This window comes from Haliotis rufescens, unplaced genomic scaffold, assembly GCF_023055435.1.
Source record: "Haliotis rufescens isolate VD_foot unplaced genomic scaffold, xgHalRufe1.0.p SCAF_10, whole genome shotgun sequence".
Lineage (NCBI taxonomy): Eukaryota > Metazoa > Mollusca > Gastropoda > Lepetellida > Haliotidae > Haliotis > Haliotis rufescens.
In genome coordinates this window covers 23,906,113-23,928,489 of record NW_025963780.1, presented here as the reverse complement: position 1 = coordinate 23,928,489, position 22,377 = coordinate 23,906,113, and the positions used below count along the sequence as shown (strand labels likewise).

General features: G+C 41.7%; 1 protein-coding gene across 1 annotated transcript in view; it reads right to left on the bottom strand.

The window, feature by feature from the left end:
- The window catches only part of LOC124130839 (corepressor interacting with RBPJ 1-like), a 32,417-nt gene that overhangs the window by 4,578 nt on the left and 5,462 nt on the right, over window positions 1–22,377 (bottom strand). The window contains exons 2-7 of the mRNA XM_046493853.2: window positions 19,199–19,293; window positions 15,444–15,522; window positions 14,716–14,783; window positions 7,585–7,736; window positions 4,810–4,913; window positions 3,342–3,421 (exon numbers count right to left, since the gene is read on the bottom strand). Coding sequence (XP_046349809.2) covers window positions 3,342–3,421; window positions 4,810–4,913; window positions 7,585–7,736; window positions 14,716–14,783; window positions 15,444–15,522; window positions 19,199–19,293 — 578 coding nt within the window. The remainder of the gene's footprint in view (window positions 1–3,341; window positions 3,422–4,809; window positions 4,914–7,584; window positions 7,737–14,715; window positions 14,784–15,443; window positions 15,523–19,198; window positions 19,294–22,377) is intronic.

Sequence of the window (22,377 nt, the reverse complement as noted above, 5' to 3'; positions counted from 1 at the left end):
AGGGCGAACCGTGATTCGAACCCACAATCATAGGTTGCTGGCGTGCCAAAGGGATGCAACTCTGCACAGCGAATCGCTGCACAGATGGAGAATCTCACCCAAGTGTCTTCTGATATAACATGGATCAAGTCGATAACCCAAGGACCATAAACCTTATCACCGAGGGTTGATATATGTGATATCAAAGGAAGTGAGACTGAGATTCTTTTTATCATCCAAAATCATTCTAACACTTAGGTAGGAAATGTAAAGATGTCCGGGGATCAAATACTCACTAACACCTGCAAATTTTAAAACACATCAGTCATTTTCAGAAGCACTTTCTCTCTACATATACAAAGTTGTGAATGTCTGGAATGTGATGACATCAGTCTGGAATGTGATGATAACTGTCTGGAATGTAATGACATCAGTCTGGAAAGTAATGACATCAGTCTGGAATGTCATGACATCACCCTGGAATGTGGTGACATCTCCCTGAAATGTGGTGACATCAGTCTGGAATGTAATGACATCAGTCTGGAATGTGATGACATCACCCTGGAATGTGGTGACATCTCCCTGAAATGTGGTGACATCAGTCTGGAATGAGGTGACATCAGTCTGGAATGTGGTGAAATCAGTCTGGAATGTGGTGACATCTCCTTGAAATGTGGTGACATCAGTCTGGAATGGGGTGACATCTCCCTGAAATGTGGTGAACTCAGCCTGGAATGTGGTGACATCAGCCTGGAATGTGGTGACATCAGCCTAGAATGTGGGGACATCAGTCTGTAATGTGGTGACATCTCCCTGAAATGTGGGGACATCAAGTCTGGAATGTGGTGACATCTCCCTGAAATGTGGGGACATCAGTCTGGAATGTGGTGACATCTCCCTGAAATGTGGTGACCTCAGCCTGGAATGTGATGACATCAGCCTGGAATGTGGTGACATCAGCCTGGAATGTGATGACATCAGTCTGGAATGTGATGACATCACCCTGAAATGCAGTGACATCACCCTTGAATGTGATGACATCAGTCTTGAAAGTGGTGACATCAGTCTGGAATGTGGTGACATCACCCTGAAATGTGGGGACATCAGCCTGGAATGTGGGGACATCAGTCTGGAATGTGGTGACATCACTCTGGAATGTGGGGACATCAGCCTGGAATGTGGGGACATCAGTCTGGAATGTGATGACATCACCCTGGAATGTGGTGACATCAGTCTGGAATGTGGTGACATCACCCTGAAATGTGGGGACATCAGCCTGGAATGTGGGGACATCAGTCTGTAATGTGGTGACATCACCCTGAAATGTGGGGACATTAGCCTGGAATGTGGGGACATCAGTCTGGAATGTGATGACATCAACCTGGAATGTGGTGACATCTCCCTGAAATGTGATGACATCACCCTGAAATGTGGGGACATCACCCTTGAATGTGATGACATCAGTCTTGAAAGTGGTGACATCAGTCTGGAATGTGATGACATCACCCTGGAATGTGGTGACATCAGTCTGGAATGTGATGACATCAGCCTGGAATGTGATGACATCAGTCTGTAATGTGATGACATCACCCTGAAATGCAGTGACATCACCCTTGAATGTGATGACATCACCCTGGAATGTGGTGACATCTCCCTGAAATGTGGTGACATCAGCCTGGAATGTGGGGACATCAGTCTGGAATGTGGTGACATCTCCCTGAAATGTGGGGACATCTCCCTGAAATGTGGGGACATCAGTCTTGAATGTGGTGACATCTCCCTGAAATGTGGTGACATCAGTCTGGAATGTGCTGACATCTCCCTGAAATGTGGGGACATCAGTCTGGAATGTGGGGACATCAGTCTGGAATGTGGTGACATCAGTCTGGAATGTGGTGACATCTCCCTGAAATGTGGGGACATCAGTCTGGAATGTGGTGACATCACCCTGAAATGTGGGGACATCAAGTCTGGAATGTGGTGACATCTCCCTGAAATGTGGTGACATTAGCCTGGAATGTGGGGACATCAGTCTGGAATGTGGTGACATCTCCCTGAAATGTGGGGACATCAGTCTGGAATGTGGTGACATCTCCCTGAAATGTGGTGACATCAGTCTGGAATGTGGTGACATCTCCCTGAAATGTGGGGACATCAGTCTGGAATGTGGGGACATCAGTCTGGAATGTGGGGACATCAGTCTGGAATGTGGGGACATCACTCTGGAATGTGGGTGACATCAGTCTGGAATGTGGTGACATCTCCCTGAAATGTGGGGACATCAGTCTGGAATGTGGTGACATCACCCTGAAATGTGAGGACATCAGTCTGGAATGTGGGGACATCAGTCTGGAATGTGGTGACATCTCCCTGAAATGTGGGGACATCAGTCTGGAATGTTGGGACATCAGTCTGGAATGTGGTGACCTCAGCCTGGAATGTGGGGACATCAGTCTGGAATGTGGTGACATCTCCCTGAAATGTGGGGACATCAGTCTGGAATGTGGTGACATCACCCTGGAATGTGGTGACATCACCCTGAAATGTGGGGACATCAGTCTGGAATGTGGGGACATCAGCCTGGAATGTGGGGACATCAGTCTGGAATGTGGTGACATCTCCCTGAAATGTGGGGACATCAGTCTGGAATGTGGTGACATCACTCTGGAATGTGGTGACATCACCCTGAAATGTGGGGACATCAGTCTGGAATGTGGGGACATCAGTCTGGAATGTGGTGACATCTCCCTGAAATGTGGGGACATCAGTCTGGAATGTGGGGACATCAGTCTGGAATGTGGTGACATCTCCCTGAAATGTGGGGACATCAGTCTGGAATGTGGTGACATCTCCCTGAAATGTGGGGACATCAGTCTGGAATGTGGTGACATCACCCTGAAATGTGGGGACATCAAGTCTGGAATGTGGTGACATCACCCTGAAATGCAGTGACATCACTCTGGAATGTGATGACATCAGCCTGGAATGTGGTGACACTGGTATGTGATGACATCAGTCTGGAATGTGGTGACATTGGAATGTGATGACATCAGTCTGGAATGTGGTGCCAGTAAACACTATATTAGATATATCCTGGTGTCAGTTAACACTATACCATATATATCCTGGTGCCATTCAACACTGTAATCCACAGGGAGATGAGAAATGTGAGAGGATCACAGGGGTTAATAACGCTTTGAGTTTGTCAAGCATGGAAAAAAACACAATACAAATGTTATTATTATTACTGCCCAAATGCACTGAGATAGCTGAGTGAACAAATATTTTAAAAAATAAATTCTACTTTGAGGATATAAATTACAAAAGAAGTGTTCAACCTGCTAAAAGCATAAAGACCTTACTTTAAGAGTTTTTTCTTCTGTTTGGGGGTGAGGGATTTCAGAAACTGAACCTCTGGATCGTCTTCATCGGTGTCAACAACCTGCCGAGGACATCAAAGATGGGTCATTAATGACAATAAATGGCAAAACATGACACATATTTTTGTAATTACTACTCAAGTTTGCAGTCAACAAATCACATCTTTTGTGTCAGCTGTATTCACTATATAACTGTACTGAATGGGTGTTTTTTAACAACATCACCCTCATTAGGACACTCTATTCCTGGTGAAGTGGCAAAGTCGATGTCATGAACTTTAAGTCAAACCATCAAAGGAAAGGTATTATACATGTATATATCCATCAACCAGTACTGTGACCCATGGCCATTGGTCCTTCTCTTTCAACACTGTCAATCCCCCTCAACAACTGAGCTAGTCTCAAATCTCACTTCAAGCCAAATCTGTTTTCGATCGCCTTTCAAGATTAACTTTTTTCGCTAAAGTTGTGCGCTTTGAGCATGCATTGTACATGGAGTAATGCACGATACAAGTTGACAATGGAATGTCACTGCACATAAGAAAGTGAGGGGAATTGTATAGACTTAGGTTTGTTTTCATTTGCAAAGAAACTTGTACCCCAAATGTAGATATTATGATCTTTCGTAAAAAGTTTTATCCATGTGCAGTGTTCCCGTTTACCGGTGATTACCAGTTTTCTACCGGTAAAATTAGGCTTGGACCGGTAATTCATGTGACTGCCAATCCCTTGGGACCGGCAAATAAAGTAGCTTATAAATCTGTGATATTCATATAAAGGTTAGTATATTTTTCAAATGAAGTCAGCTTGTCTGTTACCATCAGGGTTTCCCCTTGTCGATTTTTAGAGCAAGGAAATGACATTTTGCTTTGCTTCAAGGTTAAAAATATATTTGTATTGACTTCGTCTTGAAATATTAAAAAAAAAAGAAGAGAGAATATTGCAACTGAACTTTATGTCAATGATGTGTAGATCTAACTAAGTTACTTCAGAGATGATGTTATTGCATTGAACATGATGTTGAAAGAATTATAACCAGGTAATTTTGATGTTTTTTTATTTGTTGAAAGTTGGGACTGACAAAAATTAGGGGGGACTGGTCATTTTAAGAGTTACCAGTCCACCTGGACTGGCAGTTTCAAGAGCCAGTGGGAACACTGATGTGAAGTAAAAAAATTAAAAACTATTAATTATTCCTTTATTTACACAGTAAACGATTTCCCTGTGTCTACATAGTAAAGTGTGAACAAGTTTACCTGGCACATTAAACTGCACACTAATCTACTTATTTTAATTTGGAATGCTTGATTAGATTTTAAAAATATATCTGTCTTAGGAAAAGTCAAATATTCTCAACATAGACCAGCGGACACCCTGAAGCCTAAAACGAGCAGGACCCTGGCTGGAAATCTCCACTGACATTTTACACTGTCACTACAAAATAACCTACCTTCTTTTCATCTTCTCCCTCCATCAACCTTCCCATGATGCTCTTCTTCATCTGGAAGCCATCTTCCTTCAGGCTCTCCAGCAATGATGAAGTTGTGTTCTCAGCTATGGAAATACAAACATTTATATACATTTGAAGACATTCTCCAGGGAACACAGGACACAGTGTTGGAAATTGCTGCCTTCCAGCTACCGAAATGCCTTCAGTAATAAATTGGGCAAGTACTGTAATTTCTTGAGTATAGTGCGCACCCCCCTCTAGCGGGTTCAGTATTTTGGAGAAAAAAAATTCGAATACAAGCGCAGAAACAAATTACACCGTACCCCTTCAGCGAAACGGGTGAATTTGAGATAAAAAAAATCATCAGACATGTTGATTTACCGTTTAAATAGTATTTTTTGTTCTGCTAGGTATTGCTTTATATCCAGGGATTAAGATTACCTTGTGATTTTCTTGTAAACTAAGTCGGAAACAGCAATCAGCTGTACACACGTTTTCTTGGAATCTACTGGTGATTCGGTCAAGACACACCCAATGATATAACTTTACAGGATTTTTAATGCAAGGATCGGCAAAAAGGGTATCTGAAACTATTTATTTTATCAGGAATAATATATTCCAATATCTTGTTTATTTAGATGCAGCCTTTACTTAACATATTTAAAATAATAATAACCCTAAGCGAAGGAGCTGATCGCTATTCCCGGGTATTATTTTTTACATGGAACCAGTCTGACCAGTCACCGTCAAGGTTCAAGCGCACGTGATCGCGTGATCGCGTGATCGCGTGATCGCGAGAATTTCATGTTGACATAGAATCGTCAAACAAAAACAAATATGACTTTTAACTGGTCAACGTATGGCATTTATGATACATGTATCCATTCTCTGTCAACTAAAGTTCGTTTCAAGGCGTCAATAGCGGTGATCTGACCATGGTTGCTGTTAATAACAGTGATCTTCCGATCGCTTCACACACGATTTCACCGAAATTAATAAAAACAATATTAAAAGGAATTTTGAATAAAATTAATGAAATAAGTTACAAACATCAGTCCAGATATACAAAGAACACTTTTTATAGCCAGAAAGTGTAATTACATAATTAATTTGCGTACTTCAGTATGGATTTGTTGACATGGTATTTCCGGTGTTTCGTGCTCACGGTAATGTCTTTCCATGGTGGAAAAAAACATCCAAACTCATAATTCGCGCACCCCCTTCTACACAGCTGTGTTTTTTGGAAAAAAAGTGTGCACTATACTCAAGAAAATACGGTAACATTTCTGTAAAGCTGACCTTATTGTCTAGTTGGCATGTCATCGATCTCAATTGCGTGGATCGATGCTCATGATATCAACCTCTGGATGGTCTGGTCCAGACTCTATTATTTACAGACCGCCGTCATATAGCTGGAATATTGCTGAGTGCGGCGTTAAACAACAAAGAAACAAACAAACATGACATCATTGATATGTCGGAATGATGTCTCAACAGAGGCTGTTGGCACTTCCAAGTTACCATGGTTACCATGATGAACGTATAATGGTGGTCACACACAAATATGCATGTCATGTCACAGACTGCAAGAAAAAATTCAACTAAATTAAATTTTCCCTCGCAATTATTAATCTCATGCAATCTATAATGGATGAAGTAATATTGTTCCATTTTTTTCAAACTCGACATGCTCGAGATGGAGTTTGCTTGTCACACTGAAGACCCGGGTTCAATTCCCCACATGGGTACAATGTGTGAAGCCCATTTCTGCTGTCGCCCACCGTGATGTTGCTGGCATACTGGTAAAAGCGGCATAAAACATTACTCACTCAAACTTGAGATATAACACTTATCAAGAAAGGATTCTGTGAATAGCATAGTAGATTGCCGGACGGTAAATTTCTTTTTGACAATTGTTTTCAAACAATCAGATTTCAGCACACACTCAACAATCACTTTACAATGCAGCTTAAATAATTGTAACGTCTGCATTTTTTTAATTGTCTGGCAACATCATTCAAGGGTCTCAGTGATGTCATGATATCCGTACATGCTGAACAACAGACTTGTATGGGTTTTGATGGCTTTTTAGAAGATAATGAGGTGAGGTGAGGTGAGGTGAGGTGAGGTGAGGTGAGGTGAGGTGAGGTGAGGTGAGGTGAGGTGAGGTGGTTTAACGCCGCTTTTAACAGTATTCCAGTTATATCGCGGCGTGTCAGCTTAATGTGGGAGGAAAGCCCGAAGTGATGCATGTCTCAGACGTTTACCACTTCGGTGAAACCCACGAGCACGGGTATGGTGCTGACAAACCTAGAAACATAATGGGGGCGAACTGGGATTTGAACCCACAATCATAGGTTTCTGGCGTGCCCATGGGACGCAACTCTGCAAAGAGAAACGCGGCGCCTTGGACGACTGGGCCACCCGTGCCCCCTGAGGTGAGGTGAGGTGAGGTGAGGTGAGTTGAGGTTTAACATTGCATTCAAGAGTCATTGCACGTCTTATAGTGTTAGATACCATGCCACAGTTCTAACATGAGTACCCCAGTCAGACACAGCATTACGATTCTGAGATGACAAGTCCCATCTTTATACCTTTAATTAAAAGCGCCAGACAGGGTAACAACAAATACCATTTTCTTGCGTGTTTTTGTATGACGTATCAAACCCCCGACCTTCAGCTCTCCTATCACATGACCATGGAGGCGGTTTTAGAAGAGAGCAACTGACCAATCAGATAGCAAGATTCTTTTAAAAGAAATGATGAAAGTCTTACGTTGTGGCGGCTCTGCAGTAAGGTTCCTCCCAAAGAGAGGACAAATCTTGTCAGTGTTGACGTGGCCCCACTGTCGGCACTTGATACATCGGACATTACGCACCTCGATACCAAATGGCTGATCTCGAATTGTTTCATCATTCTTGGCATATCTGCAAGTAAAGACAAACAGACGTTACTAAAGTCAGACGTTCAATAATTAGTGTCAGCTTATTTCACTTGAGGTGAGGTGAGGTGAGGTGAGGTGAGGTGAGGTGAGATGAGTGAGTATGGTTTTACGCCGCTTTTAGCAATATTCCAGCAATATCACGGCGGGGGACACCACAAATGGGCTTCACACACTGTACCCATGTCAGGAATCGAACCAGGGTCTTCGGTGTGACGAGCGAACGCTTTAACCACAAGGCTACCCGACCGCCCCTGAAGTGAAGTGAAGTGAAGTGAAGTGAAGTGAAGTGAAGTGAGGTGAAGTGCATTTTAACATCACATTCAAAACTATTGCACTTCTATGGAGACACGCGTGTGTGTGTGTGTGTGTGTGTGTGTGTGTGTGTGTGTGTGTGTGTGTGTATCGAAGTTAAAGATCTGATTTAATTAATGATTTGCTTACGACAAGGACGGCATAACTTTCAGGCTTAACTTCGTCTACTGAGAACAAATGGCAGATAGCTTCGACAAGTGTTTTCTAAGCTGATATTGACAATGGTTCACTACATTTCATAGAATATTATACATCCTTGGCTATAACCAATTTGAACCAAGTTGTAAAAGGCAACCCAACTTCGTTACCCTGATGCACACACACCTTTTGAGGCATAAAATAATTCCATATATTTAAACGTTTCTAGCTGATTGGGTCCACCAGTGATTTTGTGGGGGAAAATGGCAATAGGCATTTTCATACACTGATTAAGTCAACATCACTACCAAATTTGACCAGGCTTTCACTATTCCAATCATATCATGGTGTGTCAGCTTAATGTGGGAGGAAAGCTCTGAATGATACAGGTATCGTATTCGACTCAATAAACGCTCAGGGCGCTCTCAAAATTAAGAATAGGGAGCTCTTATTAGAATATTATTTTGGTGGGGAAAAAAACAGAGTTGAAAGATAAATTTCGTGGTTTATGCTGTTTATGTACACCAGATATATTTTTCCAGAATTAAATTCCCCATAATTAAGGGTGCATATAACACACGAATGTGTATTATACGCGAATAAATAAGTCTTGTATACATTGATCAATGGAAAGAGTGCTAATTGGGATTGTTCACTAGCCAATATATTAGCAAATATCGCCGTGGGCGCTTATTAGAGCGGGGCGCTTATTACGTCGAATACGGTATTAGAAATTTACCATCTTGGTGAAATACTACTGAAAATTTGCAAGTGCCATCGTGTTCATGACAACAACAAATACTAAGACACTCAGACTATTACTATCAAAATTAGGTTTTTATTCATCTTTTTTCAATTTTTATTTGAGTGTTTATGATACTGTATTTGCCATAGATCTAATAAACAATCTGAGTGCTTAGAAAACCATGAACAACAAGTAATATTTGTTTTCAGAGATTGAGAGGTAGTGAACCAACTTTGCTCCAACTTGTAGACAGGGAGCTTACTATTGTGGATTTTGTATGTAAAACAATACTTTTTTGTTAGTGATTAGAAAACCATGAACAACAAGTAATATTTGTTTTCAGAGATTGAGAGGTAGTGAACCAACTTTGCTCCAACTTGTAGACAGGGAGCTTACTATTGTGGATTTTGTATGTAAAACAATACTTTTTTGTTAGTGATTTTCGCAATACTGTTTTTAACAGAAGATACTTTTTTTCACAATTGATAATTATCAATACAGGCAAAGTAGAAATGAGGACTAAAGTGGGAAAAACAGAAGATACTGAGAGACCAGGCTTAAAAAAAGAAAAAGAAAAAGAATTAATAAATATTATAAATATTAAATGAGTGAGTGAGTGAGTTGGGTTTAACGCCGCTTTTAACAATATTCCAGTTATATCACGGCGTGTCAGCTTAATGTGGGAGGAAAGCCCGAAGTGATGCATGTCTCAGACGTTTACCACTTCGGTGAAACCCACGAGCACGGGTATGGTGCTGACAAACCTAGAAACATAATCGGGGCGAACCGGGATTCGAACCCACAATCATAGGTTTCTGGCGTGCCCAAGGGACGCAACTATGCACAGCGAATCGCGGCGCCTTAGACGACTGGGCCACCCGTGCCCCCAAATATTAAATGAAATCTTTAATATATTTTCTTTCAGTTTCAGGATCATCATTGCTACTGCAAGTGGTACAATACTTCTCCGTTCATTACTTGTGTTCTTATTTTCAATGTATACACTCCACCATCTATAAGTGGAGCTTCAAAAATGTTTGGTTTGTCAGGCCTTGGTAATGACCAGGCCTACTCTTCAACAGGTCTAGCATAAGAGCCAAGGATCCTGCGATTAAGAGTTGCTCGGAGGAGCAAACACACTAACAACACCTTTATCTCTAGCCTAGTTTCATGATATCACTGTACACATATTTACATTATATATTAATTGTTCAATTTAGTCATCTGTTTGTACAACCTGAAATATTCTAATGAACAGAAACATCAGAAATTTATTATTAGTTATTTGTGGTTAAATGACAGGGAAGGTATCTGTTGATTTAACTTAATACTGAGGGCAGAAATGGATTTTTAGAACATATTCAGAGTTGTCTCCCCTTAATACCTGGTGTGGGTTTATGGAGTAAAACAACTGTAACTATTTATTGATGTACAGTTGTACACATAGGTCAGGATGAGAAATCAACATTGCTGATTGAAATAAATCGTCAAAATATGTTTGTGTTTCTGATAGATTTTAAAAAGTGAAATTCATTAGGATATGAGTCATTAGTTCTGTACCACAAATATCTGCATTTAAATTAGTCAAAACTAGTCCAGATAACAAAAATTGGCTAGTCTAGTTAGCTGTGTGGAATCAGCATTAGAATTAGAATTATATTTATTTTTAAGCAGAAAAATTATTGTGTAACAATAGATTTCATTGACAGTGTGTTAGTCAATAAACTTGTGTTCGTTGACATATTCTCAAGGAATCCTTTTTCTACGTCTTCTAATATGTCTATTGCAGTGTAATCATTCCAGCTCTGAACACTGTTTTAGTCATAGGAAATACCTATGTAACAATCTGATTAGGTCATTTTCACTCTACACAACATTACAATTTTCATACCTTAGAACTGTAGAAGAGTGAGTGAGTATGGTTTTACGCTGGTTTTAGCAATATTCCAGCAATATCCCAGCAGGGGACACCAGAAATGGGCTTCACACATTGTACCCATGTCGGGAATCAAACCCTGTTCTTCGGCGTGACGAGCGAACACTTTAACCACTAGGCTACCAGATCGCCCCCATACCTTAGATGAACAATTTTAGATGATACAACATGAAATAATGATTAATAAACACACTTGTACCTGGTTTATAAGCCATACTTTAAAAAAACATTCATCTCATATCTAATATTGTATCAATCTCTTATAGCTATTTAATAGACGGACAGTTAGTCCCAGAAATAAAGTTATCTCATTTAGAAATATTTTTAAAACAATTCAAAATAAAATCCAAATGGAGCCTCAATTTCAGGCTAGAGCTGAGGCAATCTGGACATGACAAATCATTCTAGACTTGAGTTGGACTCCTTTTTTAATTTATTATTCTTGGGTTTGGGAGACAGACAAGCTATGTAAATAATCACTGGGTAATCAGTACACTTTAGATAACAGTAGCAAGGTTATTATTATCATTATCATTATCAAGTCATGTGCATTGTCTGCTGCCTATAAATAAGGCCACAGATTTTGTTACTTGCTTAAATGGTCTGCAGCCTAAATTTGGTGGAAATTAATGTTTTTTTCAGAATTTGCCCTTTTTTTCATTCCACCAAAAGTCCCACTTTTGGTTCGTAGCCATTGGACACCTCCAGATCAGTGAAGATAAAAATAATGCTTTTCAGTATTTTTCAACATCTCAAATCATCAAAAGGCACCAGTTTACCACTAGAGAGATCTGTATAGTAGGGTTGGTTGGTTTATTGTTTAACGCCGCACTCAGCAATATTCCAGCTATATGACGGCGGTCTGTAATAATCCAGTCTGGACCAGACAATCCAGTGATTGATATCATGAGCATCGGTCCACGCAATCGGGATTGATGACATGCATCAACCAAGTCAGCGAGCCTGACCACCCGATCCCGTTAGTTGCCTTTTTACGACAAGCATAGTCGCCTTTTACGGCAAGCATGGGTTGCTGAAGACCTATTCTACCCCGGAATCTTCACGGGTCTGTATAGTAGGGCTGGGATGGGTACCTCAGGTACTCGGGTCGGGTGGGTCTGGGTAGGACTCGGGTACCCACAGGACTACCCAAACTCGTGGTTAGTTACATGATATATTGTTTAATGACAAAAATTATCTAAAACTCTAATGTTTCCATTTCTTTCTGACAATGCACCCATTCCTTCTTACTTTTCTATGTTTGAATAAAGATAAAACTCCATGCAGTAAACTTCAGTGTATGCATGACCAGATCATTTTACACGTGTATCTTAATACATTTTGCCATGGTTACGGTCAAACTTTTCCAAATCAGACAGTTTGTACCTATCTCTAAACTACAACGGGTAGGAGGGTACCGGGTAAAAGGGTGGAGGGTACCCAGGTAGGGTCGGGTAATAGGGTGGTGGGTACCCGGGAAGGGTAGGGTTATAGGGTGGTGGGTACCCGGGTAGGGTAGGGTTATAGGGTGGTGGGTACCCGGGGAGGGTAGGGTTATAGGGTGGAGGGTACCCGGGTAGGGTAGGGTTATAGGGTGGAGGGTACCAGGGTAGGGTAGGGTTATAGGGTGGAGGGTACCCGGGTAGGGTCGGGTTATAGGGTGGAGGGTATCCGGGTAGGGTCGGGTTATAGGGTGGAGGGTACCCGGGTAGGGTAGGGTTATAGGGTGGAGGGTATCCGGGTAGGGTCGGGTTATAGGGTGGAGGGTACCCGGGTAGGGTAGGGTAGGGTTATAGGGTGGAGGGTATCTGGGTAGGGTAGGGTTATAGGGTGGAGGGTATCCGGGTAGGGTAGGGTTATAGGGTGGAGGGTACCAGGGTAGGGTAGGGTTATAGGGTGGAGGGTACCCGGGTAGGGTCGGGTTATAGGGTGGAGGGTATCCGGGTAGGGTCGGGTTATAGGGTGGAGGGTACCCGGGTAGGGTAGGGTTATAGGATGGAGGGTATCCGGGTAGGGTCGGGTTATAGGGTGGAGGGTACCCGGGTAGGGTAGGGTAGGGTTATAGGGTGGAGGGTATCTGGGTAGGGTAGGGTTATAGGGTGGAGGGTATCCGGGTAGGGTCGGGTTATAGGGTGGAGGGTACCCGGGTAGGGTAGGGTAGGGTTATAGGGTGGAGGGTATCCGGGTAGGGTAGGGTTATAGGGTGGAGGGTATCCGGGTAGGGTAGGGTAATAGGGTGGAGGGTACCCGGGTAGGGTCGGGTAATAGGGTGGAGGGTACCCGGGTAGTTAATTTGGACTCGTCCCAGCCCTACTGTATGGCAAGTTTCATTCAGAAATATTCAACAGTTATGGAGCACTACCCTCATTTTAAGAAAAGTCCAACTTGTTTTCATGAAAACATAAATAAAGTTTAAAAATAAAAATCCCAAATCATCAAAAGACACCAGTTAACCAAGAAATATGTAACAGTGTTGGAGTTGTGCGCTGGAAATGGAAAACAACTTGTTTTCATCATTAAAAAATCATGAAAACATAATATACAGAATAAAAATCCCAAATCATCAAAAGGCACTTCCAAAGTAAAAGTTCAAACCGGGGCTTGATCAAAATTACTATACAAAATAATTTGCTGTTTATCTGGATATACGGTTTCCGAAAACGGACAGCTAATTAAATTTCACAAAGCGAAAATGCAATTGTACATTATTATGACCCACTGACGGACAGCGTAAATATGTCATGATGATTGTTTAGTGGACATGAGGATGACCTCTGACCTCTTCTGTGATTAGTTGCTTGCCTTTGACAGGAAAATTTGAATAAAGTGCAGTGTAAGTTAGCTGCTTGTTTGATTTGGGCAGGGGAGCTAACTCTGGTCAGTTTACTAAGTGATTCCCATATCCGGAATTTTTTTTATCTGGACATTTCCTTGAAAAATGCAAGTGTCCAGATAAGCAGGGTTCCACTGTTGCATGATGTGCCATGCTGTTCCAATCAACACAAACATCAGTCATCTAAGGTGCTGCAATTCGCTTTGCAATTCTTGGTCCTGCCAGAAACCTATGATTGTGTGTTTGGTTCTCAGTGGGCACTGATTCTTAGTGAGTAGTGTTTGTTTTTATGCCTCTTTTAGCAATATTCCAACAACATCCAGATGGGTACATTAGAAATAGGCTTCACACATTGTACCCATGTAGGGAATCGAACGTGGGTCTTCGGCGTGATGAGCAAACACTATAACCACTACATATAATCAATAATTCATGACAAATGAGTGAGTGAGTGAGTGAGTGAGTGAAAGGTTTAGCGCCGCTTTTAGCAATATTCCAGCAATATCATGGCGGGGGACACCAGAAATGAGCTTCACACATTGTACCCATGGCGAGAAACGAACCCGGCTTTCGGCATGACGAGCGAATGCTTTAACCACTAGGCTACCCGAGTGAGTGAGTGAGTGAGTGAATGAGTGAGTGAGTCTAGTTTTACGCAATAATCCAGCAATATCACTTCAGAGGACACCAGAAATAGGCTTCGCACATTGTACCAATGTAGAGAATCGAACCTTGGTCTTCAGCATGATGAGCAATCGCTTTAACCACTTGGCTACCCCACCACCCCAAATACTATAAGAGCAAAATCTCCAGGATCCCAAGACACCCCTTAATTTTGACCACTGCTTTTGGCAAAACAAGGATCATGCTCCTCATAAGGGAGGCAACTCTGTATGTTGATGGCAACTCAACTGGACTACAAAGACTCTTGAAATAAAATCCCTATTTAAAGCCAGTGTTTATTCTTCAGAGTTAAGATGAGATATGATGCAACTTACGCCTCGCGAGGAGCGTTGTACTTCCTCTGCCACTCAAACTTAATCTCCTGTTCTCCATCGTCTTCCTGCTGTAAGTAACATATAAGTAATGCATAAGTAATTAATACATAAGTAATATGTCGGTAAGTAATACGTAAGTAACATGTAAGTAATATGAAAGTCAGGGGTGGAGAAGAAATTGGACTGCCTGATGCCCATGGCATGTAAATCTTTTAAGTTAATTTGGGACAGTTTGCAGCTATGCTAGCGACCGGACCGATACAACGTATAACAAAAATTGGAATGTTATTTTTTTCGATAAAAACAAATCATTATTAACATAAACACATCCACGTGCACTTTAAAGGTTTAACTCTGTGGCCATGTGGTTTCAGAGAAGACTAAGGGGCATGGGTGGCCCAGTCGTCCAAGGCGCTGCGATTCTCTGTGCAAAGTTGCATCCCTTGGGCACGCCAGAAACCTTATAATTGTGGGTTTGAATCCTGGTTTGCCCCTATTATGTTTCTAGGTTTGGCAGCACCATACCCGTGAACGTGGGTTTCACCAAAGTGGTAAACATCTGAGACCTGCATCACTTCGGGCTTTCCTCCCACATTTAGTTGACACGCAGCAATATAACTGGAATACTGTTAAAAGCGGCGCTAAACCCAACACACTCATTCACTCACTCAGAGAAGATTACAGAACATTGCTGGTCCTGGTGAGCCAAACTTCTAACTTCATCCTACCTCCTTCTTCTTCATCCCAGGCGGGGCATCATACAGGAAACTCAGGCCTAGTTTGGCTTTCTCATCTCCTAACAGAGCTCTGAAATCAGAATAAGTATTGATGTATTTATGTTGTAGTAGCTGGGATTATCAGGACTCAATTTAAGGATCTTGATTTTACTTGCACCAGGTGGATGTTGGCATGAGAATCTAGTTGCACCAGGTGCATGTTGGCATGAGAATCTAGTTGCACCAGGTGCATGTTGGCATGAGAATCTAGTTGCACCAGGTGCATGTTGGCATGAGTTTATTTTTGTACCAGGTGCATGTTGGCATGAGAATCTAGTTGCACCAGGTGCATGTTGGCATGAGAATCTTTTTGTACCAGGTGCATGTTGGCATGAGAATCTAGTTGCACCAGGTGCATGTTGGCATGAGAATCTAGTTGCACCAGGTGCATGTTGGCAAGAGAATCTAGTTGCACCAGGTGCATGTTGGCATGAGAATCTAGTTGCACCAGGTGCATGTTGGCATGAGAATCTAGTTGCACCAGGTGCATGTTGGCATGAGAATCTAGTTGCACCAGGTACATGTTGGCATGAGAATCTAGTTGCACCAGGTGCATGTTGGCATGAGAATCTAGTTGCACCAGGTGCATGTTGGCATGAGAATCCAGTTGCACCAGGTGCATGTTGGCATGAGAATCTAGTTGCACCAGGTGCATGTTGGCATGAGAATCTAGTTGCACCAGGTGCATGTTGGCATGAGAATCCAGTTGCACCAGGTGCATGTTGGCATGAGAATCTAGTTGCACCAGGTGCATGTTGGCAAGAGAATCTAGTTGCACCAGGTGCATGTTGGCATGAAAATCTAGTTGCACCAGGTGCATGTTGGCATGAGAATCTAGTTGCACCAGGTACATGTTGGCATGAGAATCTAGTTGCACCAGGTACATGTTGGCAAGAGAATCTAGTTGCACCAGGTGCATGTTGGCATGAGAATCTAGTTGCACCAGGTGCATGTTGGCAAGAGAATCTAGTTGCACCAGGTGCATGTTGGCATGAGAATCTAGTTGCACCAGGTGCATGTTGGCATGAGAATCTAGTTGCACCAGGTACATGTTGGCATGAGAATCTTTTTGTACGAGGTGCATGTTGGCATGAGAATCTAGTTGCACCAGGTACATGTTGGCAAGAGAATCTAGTTGCACCAGGTACATGTTGGCATGAGAATCTAGTTGCACCAGGTACATGTTGGCATGAGAATCTAGTTGCACCAGGTGCATGTTGGCATGAGTTTATTTTTGTACCAGGTGCATGTTGGCATGAGAATCTTTTTGCACCAGGTGCATGCTGGCAGGGGAATCTTTTTGCACAAGGTGCATGTTGGCATGCGAATCTAGTTGCACTAGGTGCATGTTGGCATGAGAATCTAGTTGCACCAGGTGCATGTTGGCATGAGAATCTAGTTGCACCAGGAGCATGTTGGCATGAGAATCTAGTTGCACCAGGTGCATGTTGGCATGAGAATCTAGTTGCACCAGGTGCATGTTGGCATGAGAATCTAGTTGCACCAGGTGCATGTTGGCATGAGAATCTAGTTGCACCAGGTGCATGTTGGCATGAGAATCTAGTTGCACCAGGTGCATGTTGGCAAGAGAATCTAGTTGCACCAGGTGCATGTTGGCATGAGAATCTAGTTGCACCAGGTGCATGTTGGCATGAGAATCTAGTTGCACCAGGTGCATGTTGGCATGAGAATCTAGTTGCACCAGGTGCATGTTGGCATGAGAATCTAGTTGCACCAGGTGCATGTTGGCAAGAGAATCTAGTTGCACCAGGTGCATGTTGGCATGAAAATCTAGTTGCACCAGGTGCATGTTGGCATGAGAATCTAGTTGCACCAGGCAAAACCAAGCTGCACCAGGCAAAACCAAGCTGCACCCCGGTCCCATAAATTTAACAAAGTAAAAAGTTTAAACACAGATGCATAAACTGGTAATATCTCAGATCTATGATGACTGTGTCATGTGTCATGAATTACACAGGGATTTGGGATGTAGTATGGTAAATAAAAGTTAGAGTTATTGAATGTGTTCAAAGATCAATGACATTACAAAGAAAGTAAGGGTTAGTGAGACAAATTTCAATTTTAACACGTGCTTGTAAACAAAAATAGGATGCACTGGTGCATGTATTACAGTGTTCCCTCGCTATTGCGCTCTTCAGTATAGCGCTAACTCAGTTATAGCACGCGGTAAAGCATAGCTCCCAAAATTTACCAACATCACCTCAAGTTTTCCAATTACACGATGTTTTCCCCGATCTCAGAAAACATTATCAGCTGATCACCACGATCAGTCAACAAATCCGAACAGAAGTACGCAATTTAATCCTATTATTATAATATCTGGTTATTAACAAATTGTTCATTGTTTATCTGGACTAATGTTTGCAATATGTTTATTAATTATATTCAAATTTCAAAATTTCACTCAATAATTATAATAATGTTTACAATAATTTCGGCGAAATCGTATGCGAAGTGATCGGTTGATCGCACAACTCACATGCACATCGTTATTTACAACAACCACGGTCAGATAACCGCTATTGATGCCTTGAAACGAACTTTAGTTGCAAGAGAATGGATACGCATGTCATAAATGCCATACCATGACTCGCTAAATGTCATATTAGAGGCAGTTGACTGTTAAACATGTCAGATGTCAACATAACGTTTTTGCAAGCGAAATACATGTACCGCAGGAAGTCCCTACGGTGACTGGTCAAATTGTTCCATACGTAAAAAAATATCCTGCATACCACCTGTACCAAAGTGCTACGCTTATGATTCTTATCATTTGAAATATATATATAGTGGAAGCTGCAACTGAAATAACACGATATTGGAATATATTATTCCTGATAAAATAATCATTTCAAATACAATTTCTTCCGACATGGATCATTGGGCGTTTTTTTACTAAATCACTGGTAGATTGTGAGGAAACGTGTGCACAGCTGATTGCTCTTTCCGGCTTAGTTTCCGAGAAAATACACATGGTAATCTTAATTTCTGCATATAAAACAATGCCTTGGAGAGCAGGAAATACAATTTGAATGGTAAATCATCATGTCTAGTAATGTTTTATGTCAAATTTAATACTCTTATTGACCAAGTTTGTTATACCTTTTCATTTACCTGAATTCGCTGAAGGGATACGATGTGGTTTTTTTAAAGCGCATATTAATACTCGATAAATCTTTTTTTATACTATGAATCATAAACAACTTCTATTCTAATCTTTTTTTAAACTCTGAAACGTGCAACGTAGATCGTGTTAGGCAGGCAGAGCATATATACTGTTTTGTTGGTCATCTAACACCTACGACTCAACCTTCGTTAAACCGCTGATCATTTATGCGCTCATCAATTATTTGGACCCCAAAGGTAGCGTTGTAGCGAGGGTTCACTGTATATAGTTAAATCGAGCCCTGATTATCCATGACATAATTCAAGACACCGGTAAGCATGATTCGCAAGCAAGTTATAAAATCCATAATATATATGATATCAATCACTGGATTGTCTGGTCCAGACTCGATTATTTACGGACCGCCGTCATACAGCTGGAATATTGCTGAGTGCAGCGTTAAACAACAAACCAAACCAACCAACCAACCAAACAACCATGGACACCAACACTTTATCACCATGGTAACTGACAGTCCCCCTAGACTTGAAAATATATGTCCAGGTAAATCCCTGCTCACCTGTTGCTTAGCATCTCTTGCTCCTTTTGATACTGGTTCATTAAATCTTCTTGTTTCTTCTTCTCATAGGTCGTCTTTTGTTGAGCCATCCATACCTTGGAAGATAGATATAGAATATTAGTACAACAGTGCTCCCGTTTACTGTTAAGTATGGATTTTTTACTGGTAAAATTACACCTGGACAAGTTATTCATGTGACTTATAAATCTTTGTTGTTGAACAAAAGGTCAACAATCATCAAGAAAGTATATTTTTCAAACGGGGTTTCATCAGGGTTTTCCATTATCTATTTTTAGTGCAAGGAAATCAAATTTTGCTTGCTTCGAGGTTAAATATTTACGTGTAGTGACTCATCTCAACCCCAAGCAAAAAAGTGAAAAAGGCAGAGAAAATTGCGACTGCACTGTGTGTGAATTATGTGTAGATCTAACTAAATTCTAACTAAATTACTCCAGAGATGATGTCATTGAATTTGTCGGCCAGGAATGTACACTGCATTGAACATGATGTTGAATGGATTAAAAACAGATACCGTATTCATCGTAATAAGCGCCCAGGGCGCTCTCAAAATTAGAAATATGGGGGCTCTTTTTAGAATAGTATTTTGGTGAAAAAAAACAGTTGAAAGATAAATTTCGTTTTTTATGCCGACATCCTGAAATGTCTATATACGACAGATATATTTTTCCAGAATTTAATTGCCCATATTTAAGGTGCATATAACACAATCATGACTTCACCATATTAACTACATACATGGGTGGGAACACTGGTACAATCAGTCCATGACTTCACCATATTAACTACATACATGGGCGGGAACACTGGTACAACCAGTCCATGACTTCACCATATTAACTACATACATTGGCGGGAACACTGGTACAATCAGTCCATGATTTCACCATATTAACTACATACATGGGCGGGAACACTGGTACAATCAGTCCATGACTTCACCATATTAACTACATACATGGGTGGGAACACTGGTACAATCAGTCCATGACTTCACCATATTAACTACATACATGGGCGGGAACACTGGTACAATCAGTCCATGACTTCACCATGTTAACTACATACATGGGCGGGAACACTGGTACAATCAGTCCATGACTTCACCATATTAACTACATACATGGGCGGGAACACTGGTACAATCAGTCCATGACTTCACCATATTAACTACATACATGGGTGGGAACACTGGTACAATCAGTCTATGACTTCACCATATTAACTACATACATGGGCGGGAACACTGGTACAATCAGTCCATGACTTCACCATATTAACTACATACATGGGTGGGAACACTGGTACAATCAGTCCATGATTTCACCATATTAACTACATACATGGGCGGGAACACTGGTACAATCAGTCCATAAATTCACCATATTAACTACATACATGGGCAGGAACACTGGTACAATCAGTCCATGACTTCACCATATTAACTACATACATGGGCGGGAACACTGGTACAATCAGTCCATGACTTCACCATATTAACTACATACATGGGCGGGAACACTGGTACAATCAGTCCATGACTTCACCATATTAACTAAATACATGGGCGGGAACACTGGTACAATCAGTCCATGACTTCACCATGTTAACTACATACATGGGCGGGAACACTGGTACAATCAGTCCATGATTTCACCATATTAACTAAATACATGGGCGGGAACACTGGTACAATCAGTCCATGACTTCACCATATTAACTACATACATGGGCGGGAACACTGGTACAATCAGTCCATGACTTCACCATATTAACTACATACATGGGCGGGAACACTGGTACAATCAGTCCATGACTTCACCATATTAACTACATACATGGGCGGGAACACTGGTACAATCAGTCCATGACTTCACCATATTAACTACATACATGGGCGGGAACACTGGTACAATCAGTCCATGACTTCACCATATTAACTACATACATGGGTGGGAACACTGGTACAATCAGTCCATGATTTCACCATATTAACTACATACATGGGCGGGAACACTGGTACAATCAGTCCATGACTTCACCATATTAACTACATACATGGGCGGGAACACTGGTACAATCAGTCCATGACTTCACCATATTAACTACATACATGGGCGGGAACACTGGTACAATCAGTCCATGACTTCACCATATTAACTACATACATGGGCGGGAACACTGGTACAATCAGTCCATGACTTCACCATATTAACTACATACATGGGCGGGAACACTGGTACAATCAGTCCATGACTTCACCATATTAACTAAATACATGGGCGGGAACACTGGTACAATCAGTCCATGACTTCACCATACTAACTACATCCATGGGCGGGAACACTGGTACAATCAGTCCATGACTTCACCATATTAACTACATACATGGGCGGGAACACTGGTACAATCAGTCCATGACTTCACCATATTAACTACATACATGGGCGGGAACACTGGTACAATCAGTCCATGACTTCACCATACTAACTACATACATGGGCGGGAACACTGGTACAATCAGTCCATGACTTCACCATATTAACTAAATACATGGGCGGGAACACTGGTACAATCAGTCCATGACTTCACCATGTTAACTACATACATGGGTGGAAACACTGGCACAATCAGTCCATGACTTCACCATATTAACTACATACATGGGCGGGAACACTGGTACAATCAGTCCATAAATTCACCATATTAACTACATACATGGGCAGGAACACTGGTACAATCAGTCCATGACTTCACCATACTAACTACATACATGGGCGGGAACACTGGTACAATCAGTCCATGACTTCACCATATCAACTACATACATGGGCGGGAACACTGGTACAATCAGTCCATGACTTCACCATATTAACTACATACATGGGCGGGAACACTGGTACAATCAGTCCATGACTTCACCATATTAACTACATACATGGGCGGGAACACTGGTACAATCAGTCCATGATTTCACCATATTAACTAAATACATGGGCGGGAACACTGGTACAATCAGTCCATGACTTCACCATATTAACTACATACATGGGCGGGAACACTGGTACAATCAGTCCATGACTTCACCATATTAACTACATACATGGGCGGGAACACTGGTACAATCAGTCCATGACTTCACCATATTAACTACATACATG